Source organism: Talpa europaea, assembly GCF_964194135.1.
Source record: "Talpa europaea genome assembly, chromosome: 1".
NCBI lineage: Eukaryota > Metazoa > Chordata > Mammalia > Eulipotyphla > Talpidae > Talpa > Talpa europaea.
In genome coordinates, this window is record NC_140073.1 from 50,138,201 (window position 1) to 50,153,805 (window position 15,605).

At 41.0% G+C, this 15,605-nt stretch overlaps 1 protein-coding gene across 4 annotated transcripts in view; it reads right to left on the minus strand.

Moving 5' to 3' along the window:
* TENM4 (teneurin transmembrane protein 4) overlaps nt 1-15,605 on the minus strand; it is a gene marked incomplete at both ends in the record, with an annotated part of 390,357 nt that overhangs the window by 182,614 nt on the left and 192,138 nt on the right. For all 4 annotated transcript variants that reach the window (XM_084236342.1, XM_084236341.1, XM_084236340.1 and 1 more), the window contains 2 exons: nt 7,676-7,886; nt 9,339-9,553. In XM_084236342.1, coding sequence (XP_084092468.1) covers nt 7,676-7,886; nt 9,339-9,553 — 426 coding nt within the window. The remainder of the gene's footprint in view (nt 1-7,675; nt 7,887-9,338; nt 9,554-15,605) is intronic.

Below are 15,605 nucleotides of genomic sequence, written 5' to 3' on the forward strand. Positions count from 1 at the left end.
AGGACACAATCCTCCAAAACTTATGAAATACAGCAAGATCAATATTAAGAAGGCAATATATTGTAATACAAGCCCACATAAAGAAATTAAAAAATGAGCACAAATTAACAACTGTGTGTCTTATCTCAAGGAACTTAAAAAAGCACACAAAAAATCTAAAAGTCAGTAGAAGGAAGGAAATAATAAAAAATCAGAGCATAACTAAACAAAGTAGAACTCAAAAAGACAGTTCAAAAGATCAATGAAACCAAAAGCTGGTTCTCTGAAAAAAACAAAATATATAAATATATAAGAAAAAGAGGGCAAAGCCTCAAAGAGAATCATAAACAAGAGCAGAAATGATAACAGATTTTACAGAAATTCAGAGGGATAATCATAGGTTACTATGAACATTTATATGTAAACAAATTTGACAACCTACATGAGATGGACCGTCTTAGAATTATGCAATCATCTAAGACTGAATAGGGAAGAAACAGAAATTGTAAACAAACCAATGACAAGCAAGGAAATTGAAACAGTAATCAAAACTCTCCCCGAAAAACAAAAGTCCAGGACAGACCAGATGGTTTCACAAGTGAGTTCTACCAAATTTTCAAAGATAAAATAATTCCTATCATGCTCAGATGCTTTCAAAAAACTGAGCAAAGGAATACTTCCAAATACATTTTATGAAGCCAACATTACTTTAATCCCCAACCAAAGATAGCACAAAGAAAGAAATCTACAGATCAATCTCCCTAATGAACACAGATACAAAATCCTCAGCAAAATCTTAGTAAAAGGAATCCAACAATGCATTAAAAGGATCATACATCTTAAACAAGTGGGATTTATATCAGGAACACAAGGATGGTTCAACACTCAAAAGTCAATCAACGTAATTCACCATGTCAACAAAAAGGAATGAAAAACTACATGATCATATCAACAGTTGCTGAGAAGTCATTTAATATGATTCAGCAAACATTTATGATGAAAATCCTTGAAAAACTTGGGATAAATGGAACATGTCTTAACATAATAACAGCCACAACTGACAAGCCCATAGCTAGTATAATTCTCAATGGTGAAAAACTGAAAGCTTTCCCACTAAGATCTGGTACCAGATAAGGATGTACACTGGACCAGTACTATTCAATATAGTATTAGAAGCAGTAGCTAGAGCAATTAGGAAAGAGAAAACTGGGAAAGAAGAAGTAAAATTATCGTTATTTGCAGTGAAATAATATGCATAGAGAACCCCAAAGATGCTACTGAAAAACAAATTAAAACAATAAACCAGTTCAGCAAAGTGGAATCAACAGCATACAAAACCAACACAAAAAAGCCAGTTGCATTTTCATATTCAAACAATAAGCTAGAAGGAGAAATTCAGAAAGCCACCCATTTATAATCTCACACACACAAAATTAGGTACTTCAGAATAAAATTAACAAAGGAGGCAAAGGCCCTGTACAAGGAAAATATAAAACATTGTTAAAAGAAATAGAAGAAAACACAGAAATGGAAAGACATCCCCTACTCACAAACAGGAAGAATCAACATCGTCAAAATGGTCATCCTAGTCAAAGCAATTTAGAGATTCAAAGCAATCCCAACTAAAATCCCAATGTCAATCTTCAAAGAAATAGAATATTACTGAAATTCATGCAGAATAGCAAAAATCTTTAATAACCAAAATTCTCCTGTCAAAAGGGGGAAGAAAGGATGTATTGCACTTGCAGGCTTCAAACTATACTAAAAAGCCATAATCATTACAACAGCATGATACTGAAACAAAAGCAAACACACAGATTAATGGAACAGAATTGAGAGCCTAGAAATAAAACCATACATTTATGGCAATTAATATATAATAAAGGAGTGAAGGATATAAACTGGAACAAGAAAAGTCTCTTCAATAAATGGTGCTGTGAAAACTGGACTACCACATGCAAGAAATGAAATTAGGCCATTATCTCATGCCATACATGAGAATCAACTCAAAATGGATGAAAGACTTAGATGTAAGACCTGACACCAAAAAATATATAGAAGAAAACAGGAAAAACACTCCATGCCATAAAATTCAGAAACATCTTTGAGGACTCATCAAAGGTAAGGTAACAAAGGAGACTATAAACTGGGACTACAAACTAAAAACCTTCTGTACAGTGAAAGAGACAGTAACCAAAACAGGGACACCCTACTGAATGAGAGAAAATATTTGCAGATCATACATCTGACAAGGGACTGATATCAAATATCTACAAAGATCTCACATAACTCAACAAAAAGAAAATAAATAACCCAAAGAAACAATGGGTAGGAGGGCTGCATAGGTACTTTTCCAAAGAAGACATACAGGTGGCAAACAGACACATGAAAAAATGTTCATCATCTCTTATCATCAGGGAAATGCAATCAAAACCACAGTGAGATACCACCTCACACCTGTGAGAATGGCACATATTAAAAAAACCTAAACCAGTAAGTGCTGGGGAGGATGTGGAGGAAAAGAAACTCTCTTACATTGTTGGTGGGGATGCAGACTGGTCCAGCCCCTATGGAAAGTAGTATGGAGGTTCCTCAAAAACACTAAAAATGGATCTGCAAAAACTAAAAAACTCCTGCAATTCCACTCTAGGTATCTATCCAAAGGACACAAAAACCCTAATTCGAAAGGAAACCTGCACGCCCATGTTTACTGCAGCGCTATGTACAGTAGCTAATATATGGAAACAATCCGAATGCCCCCAAACAAATGACTGGATCAAGAAGATGTGGCATATATACGCGATGAACAGTACTCATAAACTTAACCCATTTGCGCCAACATAGATGGAGCTGAAAGGGATTATATTAAGTGAAATAAGTAAGGAGGAGGAGGGTATATACTGGAAGGTTTCATTTATATATATGGGGAATATAGAGAAAGCAAACACAAGGTCAGACAAAGACAATCTTGAAAGTTAGCTATAGATCTGAGGCATCCAGGAGGGATGGGGAGTGTGATGGGAAGGGAGAAGAGCACACTGGACTATGACTAAGGCTACCACAAGGGAAGGTGGTGGGCTTTGAGCAAAGCAGAGAGGGAGGTCTAATGGAGGATTACTGGGGCTTTGTTGATCCGTGTGGTAAAAACCAGTACAGCTGCAGAGGTGTAAACCTATACCCTGAACACATATAGGGTGATGTAAATTGACATGACCTCAATAAATACAACATGAAAAAATGGAAAACCTCCTGGGTTGATATAGAAGTTTTACCTATGATTAGAGGGAAGGTACAGGGGGTGGGGGGAGTAGGAGGGGGTTGCAGTCCATATAATTCAAAGGGAATTAAGGCATTTGATAGTATCATAGCATATGGTGTGCTACCATGGCACAGTAGGAGAGTGGGGGATTTAGAGACCATGTCTCCATCCCAGATCTGCCTTTGGACAAGTCAGTTCAGGTCTCTGAGCCTCACTTACTTCATCTGTGAATTGAGATAAAAAATTTTGAGATCAAAATATATATGTTGGGCCCCCCTGGTGGCGCAGCAGTTGAGCGCTGGGTTGCGAAGCTGCCCGCAGCCTCTGCAGCGCCGACGCGATCCCCAGCTGCTCCCCGGCCACTGGAGGAGGGTCCCACATGGCGCGCAGACCTCTCCTGCCGCCCGCTGCTCCCCTCAGCAGTGTACTTCGGTCCCTCTGCATGCTCTGCTCCCCGCTCTGGCTCTGGTGAATTCTCTCACCCTCCCGCGCTTCTGACTGTACCCAATGCTTGTATAAATAAATAAATAAAATCTTTAAAAAATATATATATATGTTGTCCTTGTTTTCACAAGTATTAAATTATACACAAAAAAGAAGCAAGGTCCCCAACAAACAGTATAGTGTATATTCTACTAAATATCTGCTGAATGAATATAGGTGGTAGACAGAAGTGTAATATTAAAAGAGGTGAGAGGGCTTGATTCTGAGAAGGAGGCAGGATGCTAAAGAAGGAAGGTTATAAGCTTTGGCATCAGACAAAAACAAATTGAAGTTACAGCTTTTCTCTCAACAACAGTGAACTTCAGGTTCCTCATCTGCAAGAAGGGTTGATAACAAAAATAATCACTTTGTGGACTTACTGAAAGGTTTGAAGAATGTAATTAAAGCCCTAGTATACTATGATGAATTATATTTTAGTTACTGGTACACTTCCTCTTGCTTTCATTCATACCCAGGCTTAACAAGGCTACCCATCCCGAAAGCAGCGCTCAACTTCTGGATCTCCACATGAAGGGGAAAGACTGTTCTTTCTAAAAACAACAGCCTTGATTGAGTCCAAAACTTGCTTGGTTCGTGTGTGTGTGTGTGTGTGTGTGTGTGTGTGTGTGTGTGTGTGTGTGTGTGTAACTGCATCTCGTTCAGAGGGAGCTCTGTCAACATCAGGTCTCTGTCTGTATATATTTGTGTATACAGTTTGTAAAGTGCTTTTTGATTTTTTTCCAGACAAAAGATAAACTCATTTAATTTAAAATCATCAGATGGATTGCATTAAATGGAGGGAGAAGCAAAAACGTACACAATATAGTCATTTGTTAAATTAAACACAATTATTTCTCCTGTTACTTAATTACAAACAGACATAAATACTCTGGATTCTGACATCTCACATCTTAAATTCTGGATCTGCATTTCAACATGTAACGAAGGGAGGGTTGTATTCCAATTTGTGCGTTAAGCAAACCCGAGAGTTGCTATTGTATATTGGGACCATAATGACTTCACTAAAACAAGACCTAAACTTTTAATTAACCTGCCAAGACAAATTACAACTCATAGCTCACAGGTAATGATCACAGACAGATGAGACTCAATGCTGGAGACTCTTGGGGAAGAAGGGATTAATAGCAACCTCAGAATCAGTCTGTTTTTGTATTAAAGAAGAAAAAAAGTATTCATTAAACAATCACTGTAGCTTGAAGGAAGACAGACGAGTCAAAAAGGCAGTCAGAGAAGGTGGCAGGAGGAAAAGGATGGGAGAGAATATTAACCACCTCCATTAGGGAGTGCCAGGTGCTGGCTCGCTCTGATGGGCACCATGGGGACAGCAAAATACTATTCCTATTCATTCTCTGGAGAAGGAAAATGGGGCTGAGAGAGGTGACATGACTGACTACAGTCATCAAAGGACATGGGACAGGAGGGACGGGAAAGCAGTGCTCACAAGGCATCTGTTTTCAAAACTTCCTTTGCAGACCACCAGAATCGGGATGGCCTGGGCTCCGAGTCAGCCATCTGAGTCATCATTTCTTGGGAAAAGGCCCAGACATCTGAATTTTAGGATTCCTCTGTGCAACGTTTGAGACTGCTCATGAGATACTACAAGGCCTCGATATTCAAAAGTGGGCCTGCAAATACATAATTGGTGTTACCAGGTGCTGCTTTGAAATATAGACTCAAGGGATCTGCCCAGACTAACTGAAGTAGAACTGCACTTTAACAAGATGCCAGGTGGCTCCTAAAACTCTGGGAAGCACCGTATAGATTATCTGCGCTAAGGACACCTCAGGGCTAAGGGAGGTGAAGAGAGGTTTCATCACTTAGGTGAGAAAAGGCGAACCAGAGGACACGCAAAGCCCTCTCCTTAATTATGACAAAACAGGTTAGCGAGCTCTGACGAGCCAAAAGTTGGCAAAGGTACCTAACTGTATCTACATCTTATTTCTCTAAGATGCCTATCCTAATTAAAAGTAGCTTTCTCTGGGGCTTGTATCAATATCCTTTCATGTTTATATTCAGTTATTAAAAATGAAGAATTCTGATTGTGCCAGATCTTCATTCTAAGGAAGCACGGAACTCTGGGACTCCATGAGCCACGCCCATGAGAAGCTGGGCTGGGAGACCATGAAGTTATAATGCAGGCACCACTAAGGACTCCACAACCATGTCCCTAAATTGAAGCCATTGTGTCTGAAAGAGAAAAGACATAGGCTCTGGAGTCTGGCAAACCCCACCGAGTGATAGCCTGGTTGATGGTGAGGACCAGAACTGGCTGCCCAGTGATGGGGTGGGGCTGCCCCACTGTCTTCCAGGTCACCAGTCACCACTGAGCTGCAGCTGTACATTCTAGCATCTTGAGAAATGCAGAGCTGGCAAGCTGGCATGCAGGGACGGAACTGAGCATACTTCTATTCCACCTCAAGAGAAGGTGTTGGGAGAGAAACCTTTGGCAGCTGCCAAGACTGTGGCTGCTGATGTCCTGCCAATGGAAGCCTGCACAGAGGATGGCCACATGCTCATCCTTTGTCAACCTAGCAATGCTGTGCGGCAGGGAATGGCAGAGTTCGGAGAGGCAGAGGAGACTGTCCAATTCCCCGTGCAACAGGCACTTAGAAACTAGTAAATAAGGGCATCCTCCCCAAACAAGGACAGCATCAAATCACATTTGCTACATCAGAAGGCTGAGGGCCCCTGCCCCATTTTGTCAAGAGTGAACACTGAGGCCACATTTATGGCAGAGGTTTATAAATCATACTCTGTGTTTAATGGAAGGGACTCTGTACCTGGACCCTAAGGGCAAATTAGAGGAAATGGTCTGAAAATGGCTACTGGTGTTTAAAAGGAAGAACCGGAATCTTGCAAGAGTTTTAGGAACCATAGTCCGATTCAGCGGTCTTTCTTCAACTCTATTTTCAATGACAGAGAAAACTTCCAGGGAAGGACTGAGCTAGAGGATCTTGAGGTGAACTCGAAGCCACACAGAGCACTTCACTGAAGCAGAAACCCCCTTCCCAAGTGTTCTGGTTAGTGGAGTTTTGTTTTTCTGTTTATTTTCTTGTAGGGGATTTTATCTCCAGGCTGCATCACAGTGCTTCTAATATAAACTCTGAAAAAATGTGTTCTGACCTGAATCACTGAGACCACCAAGTCTTACAGCACACTGTGGCCATCTAAACAGAGACAAATTACATGGAATGTGTGGGGAATAAAGAGACATTCTCTGGAACAGGAAGCCAGGCAGCCAGACTCTCACAGTCCCTGCTCCAGAGGGACAGCCACATACTCAGTGAAATGTCCAGCTCTGTCTCCATCAGAGACCAGGATTTCTCCATTCTCAACAAAACCACAACTTCACATACATCGTTCACCCAGGTTTTGCATGGCTATGCCCACTCTCTTTAGCTTCTTTTCTTATCTCCCAAGGGTGTTCACTCCAAAAGCAAAAAATTAAATAGAAAAAAAAATCCCCACCCAAACCCACTAAATCACACATACACAAAAGCAAAAATCCAAGTAAGAAACCAGTGAGTTAAAGCAAGCGAAACTATAGAGACAAATATAGATGGAGAGAAGAGACAAGAAAAGAAATGTTTACTGCTCAATCCAGTTCTTGTCTCGTTGGCAGCTCCACCCCTTGGTCTTTAAATGTAGCTGCTGGTTTCCACACCATGCCAAACAGAGCACCAGAAGGGCAGTGGGCATCAGGCCCCGACGGCTTTCCAACCCCTCCTGCTATTGCCCCCACTCAGTTCCCTGCTTTTCACTCCCATGGCTTGTCCAGAATGCTCAGGTGGGATGCACTCTGAGGGGCATCCACAACCCTGGGCAAGACATATTCCTTTGTCAGTTCCAACCCTAGGATCTCCAACAGGCCGCCCAGGGCCTCCCACTCAAAGAGACAATATCCCACAGATCCCAGGGGCAAAGCTTCCTTACCAATGGCAGTGGTGAGAAAAGAAACCACTTCGGACTCCTTCCCGTCATTATAAAAGGCCAGGTGCCAGATTCCTGAATCCAAATACTGGATGAAGCCTGTCTCGTGGCTAGAAGGGGGAACGACTCCCCGAGACTGGCGCTGGGGTCCCTCCAGGCTCCGTGCCTCCTGGGTCAGCAGCCTCCTTCCATCCAGCAGCTCCACAAAGTCAAACTAAAGAAGAGAGCGGGCACAGTTAACAGGTGGGTTGGCCTCACCATGGCACCAGACTCCTTCTTTGGGCTTCCCCTGGGGAGAACACAAGGAAACACAGCCTGAGACCAGCCTAACAGGCAAAAGCCACAGGAAGGTTGATCAACCAACTCCAAATTCTCCCAGGCGCCACTTTTTCATCTTAAAAGTCAAATGATTCTCCTAAGAGTGCAGCAACATGATTGGTTTATTCTTTCAAATTGTTTTGTTTTAATTTTGGTCTATGGGTGGTGAGTCCTCTCCCGGCTGGGTTAGTGCCAGGACAACTATGCTTTTCCAAAGGGAGGCACACAATCAAAAACCCAGCCACAATCAAAAAGTCCACACATGTGACAATGGGAATCCCCAAGGACTAGATTGGGATCTCAGCACTGGATGTGCCTTAAACGTGAGTCATGTGCAAATGAAAATTTGACATGTCTTCCTTCCTCTTTTCTGTGATCCTTGAGAAACACTCTAGATTCAGGGGATAGTTTGAGGGAAACTAAATTGGTTTAGCTCAAAAGTCTATCAGTAATTACATGTTGTGTCAAATACAACTGCTGATTGATCTGTGCTAACTTAAGACTCAAGAGAAGTCAGTCACACAGTGTGAACAACAGCTAGGTGGTGAGTCCTACTGGTTTGCTAGCAAGCAATTTGAGTACTCATCTGTCCATCCATCCTTATATCTTAAAAAAACAAAATAGGTATTTATCTACCTTTTAACTAAAAATCTTAAATAACTACTGGGACTAGTAAGACTGATTCAGTCTGGAAATGTCTGATGGAGAGTTAGAATTTTTTTACTCCTATCCCAGAGCTTGAAGGAATTTACGGTTTGTTCTTTACCCACCAAGACTGGTAAAATGCCGATCATCTTGGATGAATTTTCAAGTGTTTCTGGTGTGCAAGTGTCTGAGTAAATGTGTCACCCTGAAGGAGAGAGGGAAGGCAAGAGACTAGGGAAGCAGTTACATTTCTTCTGAGCCAGGTCCGGCACAAGTTGCCTTTATAAGTGTTATTCTTTCTTCTTCACAGCTCTGCAAAGTGGATGCTATTATCACTATTTGATAGATTTGGAAACTTGCTCTGAGAGGTAAATAACAGGCCCAAGGTTAGATGACTCTTACTTGAGGATTCAAACTCAGGTCTGACTTCAAAGTGCGTGTTTTTGCCTCCAGATCACATTTTGTGTGGAGACTAGATAATCGTGGAAAGGCTGTTGAGACAGCTCTTAGAATTCCTGCCATTCAAAAAGTCCCAGACTCATCTGACAGGTTGGGTCTGAATAAATGGAGGAATGATCTAGGGACCATAAGAAATGACTTGTGCATTGAAGAGTCCAGGATTAAGCATTCGGTTTCTTGACTTTGGGTTAAGATTTTCAGTGGGAACCTCGAGAGGTGAGCGGGGTGTGTGGTTTCTGGTTACCTGTGTATGAGAAGGAGGAAGGCCTTTTCTGCCATAAATGCCAACTAGAGCTGCTTTTCCCAGAGACACATTGAATTTCAGATGCACTGGGTGGTCTATGAACACCTGAGATCTCCAGAAAGTGCCAGGAGGAATCTTCTGGGAAGCTCGCCTCCCCACGTCGATTTCTCCAGAGTCTATAAAACTGTCCTCAGGAAAGAAACTACTGGGCTTTCCTACCAAGACACAGGGGAGGGAAGACAAAAACATCATGGTTAGTGACATGTGCAATGAGGCATCAGGGCATCCAAATGAGCCAGGACTCTCCTTTGCCTGGAGCCTCTTTCTACAGGGTTCTACTGCCAGCCCCCTCCCTCCTCTTTTCCCTCCCTGAATGGGGGAGTAAGAATGTTCAGAACTCTTTTTCCAGTGATGCTCAAATTGTTCTGCTAAAAATATGCATTCTTCCAAAGCAGTATGGGTCCTCCCCAAGGGCCATCTGTTTACTGCATAATCCACAGCTTGTTAAGATATATTTTGATCCTAAAAATAATCATTTGTGGTCACATGAGAATAACGTGTGTGTGTATATGTGCGTGTGTGTGTGTGTGTGTGTGTGTGTGTCTGCAAACTGAAACAGAAAGGATAGAGGGAATGAAGTGTTATTAAATTTCCAACTCAGAATGGTTTCCCCAGCAATGGAAGCACAAGCTGAGTGGAGTAAGATATTTTACAAGTTCACTAGCTCATGTGTAAATTGGAAGCGAAATTCTGAGGCTAAGATTTGTGGATGGATGGGCACTAGTATTGGGAGCAGGGCTAGGGTAGGGAAAGATGAGGAAGAGGATGCTTCTTTGTCTTTGGATGGGAGTCTTTGAACGTCGCTTTTAAACCAATGTGGGTAAAGTCAAGGGAATTTCATACATTCAGGCATAAAGCCTATGATGTATTTGGCAATTCACCCCGGCCCCCAAAACCTTCAGACTGGGTAATGGGGGAGGGTCAGGAGAAAGTTCTCTTGCCCATTTCTGTCACTAATCAGGAGAGTGACAGCTTTCTGGGGGTGCCCTGAGTGCCAGGAAGGAAGGCTGCTTATCAAACTTCCTCTATTTAGTAATTAAGCACACTCACATGTGAAAAATGTAAGCCATAACTTCCGGCCAGACATTAGCCTTCTGAAGAACTGGGAGGGGGCAGGAGCCTATAGCGAGGGTAGAAGACCACCCTTAGGATGCTGACAAGCCAAAATCAAGTCAACAAACTACATCTTATTTGTCATTAGAGAGACCCCCTGGGTATCCTGGCTCCAAGGTTTGTTGTGTTGTTAGAGATGCTCGAAGACACACTTTAGAGAACAAGAATCCATCTGGAAAGAAAACACGTTTGTGGGAACTTTTTATACAAAGCATTTGGGGAATAAGAAATTAAAATGTCTTTTTTTCCCCTAGCTTTGTAAGATTCCTTACAAAGCACATTTGATGCTGAAACGGAGCTTTGGCAGGGCATTGTTGTAGTCATAAAATATTTTACTGTTTTAAATAATAAAATTCAATTTAAATGTTAAACTTCTCCATATGTTATCATTCCCTTATAAACTCCTAGGCAGAAACATCAGGTTTTTAGCTTCAAACCATTAAATGTTATTTTAATTAAAAATATGCCAACACAAAAAGTTACAATGCACGCTCTCAATAAAAGCGCCACTAGTACTGTCGTCAGCATGGGAAAAGGCTTGTATTTAATTCCTTTATGGAAGGAATGTGCCTCAGACTTTTACCTTGAAAATACACACACACACACACACACACACTCACACACACACGAGAGAGACAGAGAGAGAGAGAGAGAGAGAGAGAGAGAGAGAGAGAGGTGACCACACTGTGGTCCAAGTTCACAGACAGAAGCCAGCTTCACAAAGCATTAAGATGGGATAGAATTACTTTTACATCTTTCCTTATCTGATTTTTGGGTTTCCAACACCACAATTCTTTTTATATTTCAGGTAGACAATGTAACACCCTTCAGTCTAAAAATCTGCTAGGGCACAGATCTATGAGGAAGCATGGAACAAAAGCAGGGGGAGTGCTGAACATTTTACTAGGAGAAACTGCATAAAAATAAGCCCAGTACTGAGTTCCTTTGTGAGTAGGTGAGAGTCAGAGCTGAAGGGATTTGAGAATTGTCTGAATTCAAGTAATTCCTATGTCTGGGAATATATAAGGACACTCCTCCCCCAACCCACTCCCATTTTGGCATGCTGGTGGAGAACCCTGCAAGGTTTATTTTTCTCTCTGGTTAGCAAGTTTTTAGGAAGCAGTTCAGCAATTGTATCAGCTAAATTCTGTAGCCTTACAGGTCAGAGGTCAAGACCAGAGACTCTCCTGAGACCTGCAGGCCCCCGACACATGGATAAGTTGGCTCTTACCCCAGAGCAGTGGCAAAAGAGGAACAGTCTTTCTGGGCACTGTTTCACCTAAGCAGCCAAAATGAGAGCAAAAAATGCTGAGAGCAAAAAATGCCACTTCCTGTGTATATGATGAAATAACAGTAGTGAATTCTGGTCTATGGCATGCACCCCACCAGGATCTTGACTTTCTTGGCTGAGTCAGTGAGGGCCACTCTGCAGCTGTGGTTCAAAAGTGACCTTTGTACTAGAAGTCATCCTGTACAGATCCTTAAGGAAGGGATGACAGCCCAGTTTAAAAGTGGTGTTTAAGAGGGTAAAGAAAATCCCCATCTGACAATCAACCTTTTCAATTTCCCCTCCCTGGTCCCCAGAGGCTCCCACACTGGGCTTACCATAGGGTTGAGATGGTGGTTTTGGAGGGGTAAGAACATCTAGTATGTCTGCCTGATGGGAAAGAGCATGAGGTTGACTGGGCTGAGGATTGTCAAAGTACAACCACCCCACCACTTCCTGCCTTTTACATACCATATAGCCTTCCTCTCTCGAAATCCTCTAATCTAAAATTCTTTGTTCTTATTTCTGAGCACCAAATTGTGAGTATTAGGGTAAAAGATAGCCTACTATATAGCAAAACCCACTAGTGGTGGAGCAATCAGAGAGGGGGGAGGGCAGAGGCAGTTGGAGAAATGATAGGCCTGTGTATAAAATTCCTTTTATCCCCACCTAAATTCTGAAAAAAGGATAATATTATTAGCAGTAATAGTAATAAAGGCAGCGGTAGGAGTATTACTAGTTGTACAGTTCCTGTTTATTGAGCTCCAACTGTAAGCATGGGCACCTTCACATATATTGATTCACTTAAGTCTCACACTATTAAAATGTATACACTGAGATTCAGAATGTGTAAGAAACCATGGACCAATTGGGGTCCTTCTTTATTTATTAAAATACAGCTTCTTAGGGCATTAAATCAATGTATGATTAAGTAAGAGTCTACATTCTCAATGGTGGCAGGTGCTTTCATTGACCCTTCTTTAAAGTAAGAGTCAAATTTAATCCACAGTCCTAGCAGGGTAAACATCAAGCCTAGAGCAGGTAGACCCAAGGTCAACTGAAGAACTTCCTGGCATTCTGGGTCATAAGAAGTTGACAATACTTATAAAATAGGAACCTACAAATAGGCCCCAAAGTTAAAGGGCAACAGTCAACACTTGCAGACATTCATAAGAATGATACTATATAATCATGGGGGCTCCCAGAGGCATTACAAACAGTACCAGGAACTTAACACAGAATTAGGAACCCCCAAAAGATTTCATGGGGAAGAGCCTACTAGTATCAGACCTTTTCTTCTTAAAGAATACTGACTGATTCAGGCTTCCTATAGAAATGCAGTGTAAACACACAATCGTGTCTATAAAAGAAATTTCTCAATAAATTCCCCAAATGATTGGATAGCTCGGTCAAATAAAGATTTGGAAGAACTGAAATACCATGTACTTTCCAATAACAGTCTTCACTTTCTTGAACTAAGATCTATCTACATAGGTTCTTAATTCCTAATCAACTAACATTCTTACCCTCCCTCTGCCTTTTTCATTCTTTTCAATGCAATAACTTGCACAAAGAATTCTTTAGTTTCCTTAGCAACTGTTTGAAATTTATTTGGTTATCAAAATAAGCTGTCCCATTTTGGAGAACCTAGCTGAGCCTGTGTGCAGCAATTTGCATGGTTCAAACTGATGGGCAATTTTGATTTCATTGCAGAAAGAAGAAAATGCTATCCCTAGCCCACCAATTCAACCATCAGAAATGCATGTTTATTCAGTGCTTTCCCCCCCTTCTCCATTAATGCATAACATAAGTTCTTGTGGCTTTGCTTCTAAAAGCTGCTGCATTTGGTTTCTGTCCTATGGTTACAGTCACTTTGAAAATATAGTATAAATTGCAGTTTGATGTTCTTCTCAAAGCCATGATAACAATGAAAATACTGGGTTCATCATATGTTTCATTTATATAATTAAAATATATATATACCTTTAAAGATGTTTAAAAAACACTCCAAACCTTTCAGAATCTTTAAGGGGGAAAAGTCAGTTAGTCTGTATTTCTAAAATTTTAATAACTGACATGGAATGGCTTGAGACATGAACAGACAAGAATAAAGGAATTAACATTTGTTGAATGCCTCTTCACCACTAGTTTTTAAAAAGATAGGTGCTTTCATACTCGTTCTATAGTTGCAGAAAGTAAGGCCAGAGAAGATGTAGTGATTGAGATGAGTTAACAGAGCCAATAAAAGGCAGGGACAGGAGTCAGGTCCTGTGCTGTGGTTTCAAGGCCCAATTTCTTCTTTCATCATACCCTATCGCTTCTTCCATCACTATGGAACAGGGATTCTAATCTTAATTCTAGAATCAGTTCTCTTCCATGATACTCTCAGAAGGGACAGGAAGTATGCACACATATCAGGGTTAAAGACCCTTGAGATATCTAAGGAACTAGATTTTTTACATCACAATTAAAAACATAAACTGAGTAGACACTGGTTTGACCAGGGCAAAATAAATTAAGAACCATGTGGTCTCACATAAACTATGGGAGCTTTGTCCTCTTTTTTTTTTTTTTGTCCAGATTGATGTATTTTTTGTCACAGTAATTGCTTTTGATGTTGACCATTTTCCAGCCCTGCATTGCATTTTAGGGGGCTGTAAACAGGATTTCCATTTGCATTAGTAATGACAGATAATCCCTTTAAGCAAAAATACTCCAATTAAAGTAAACCAATAAGCTGGTGCAATTTTATTTTGTCTCTTATCTGCACCTCCTGCTCCTTGGGAAAAAACAAAACAAAACCTAAACAACCCGCAAACTAATTTCATTAGGTTAGGAGATTTTAGATACATCCAACTCCTGTTTAAAGAATGCTTGATAGGGATCATGGAGGGGAGAAAATACATTCGCTAAATGAGATCCTTTACCAATGTCTTGAGGGTAAAAGTAATCTTAAATCTATATTTGTACATGCTGAACTAAAGATGGTCTTTCTTTATGGTATTCACCTATGATTCTTGACACTATAAACTAACATGTAAATCAGAAGTGAACGGGCAGGACCATGGACAGGGCCAATCTCGCAAGCATTCTGAAGAGATATCTGGTTAGTTACATGATGACTCCGTTGCTAATTTCTCTGTAAAATGTGTGAATTTGAATGGGTCGTAGAGATCATTTGGCTCAATAGCCTCATTTAAAGAGGATGAAAATGAAGCCCAGAAAGTCTGTTCAAAGTATTTGCTTAAGGTCACATCAAAGGTAATAAGTGGCATCAGCTGGATTAAACTGAGGATTTGAACTTGAATCTTGATGACTAACTCATGGCCCCATCCATGTTCCCTCACCCTATTATTCAATATTTTAAGTCTTAAAAGCTTTGTAAAGGAGAAGACTTGCTTTGCTTCTCAGAACAGTTGGCAGGGGTTCTGATTTAGCACTATGGAAATACCCTTAGTTCTCACTTCCTTAAAGGTGATTATAGGTCAAGAGTTGTCTTTGACCTTAATAATCATTCAGAGGTCATGACTAGATACTCCAACCAAGCAAATACTTCTCTGATAACCAAACTGGTACCTGGAAGGCAAATCCTTGAAAGGACAGATAAGCTCAGAATCTATAACCCCAATGTTAACTGAGATGAGAGAAAAGAAGATGTAGGCAGTGAAGGTTGGAGGTAACTATTACCAATTTGCACACTGAAGTAAGAGCAGAAAAATAAGGCAGGTCACAGCAGATGCTGGGGAAGAAATGACAACCAGATTGGTCTATTAGCTTGGCATCTTACCTGGTGTGAATTTTTGTGAGTCTTGCTACTCTTTACTGAC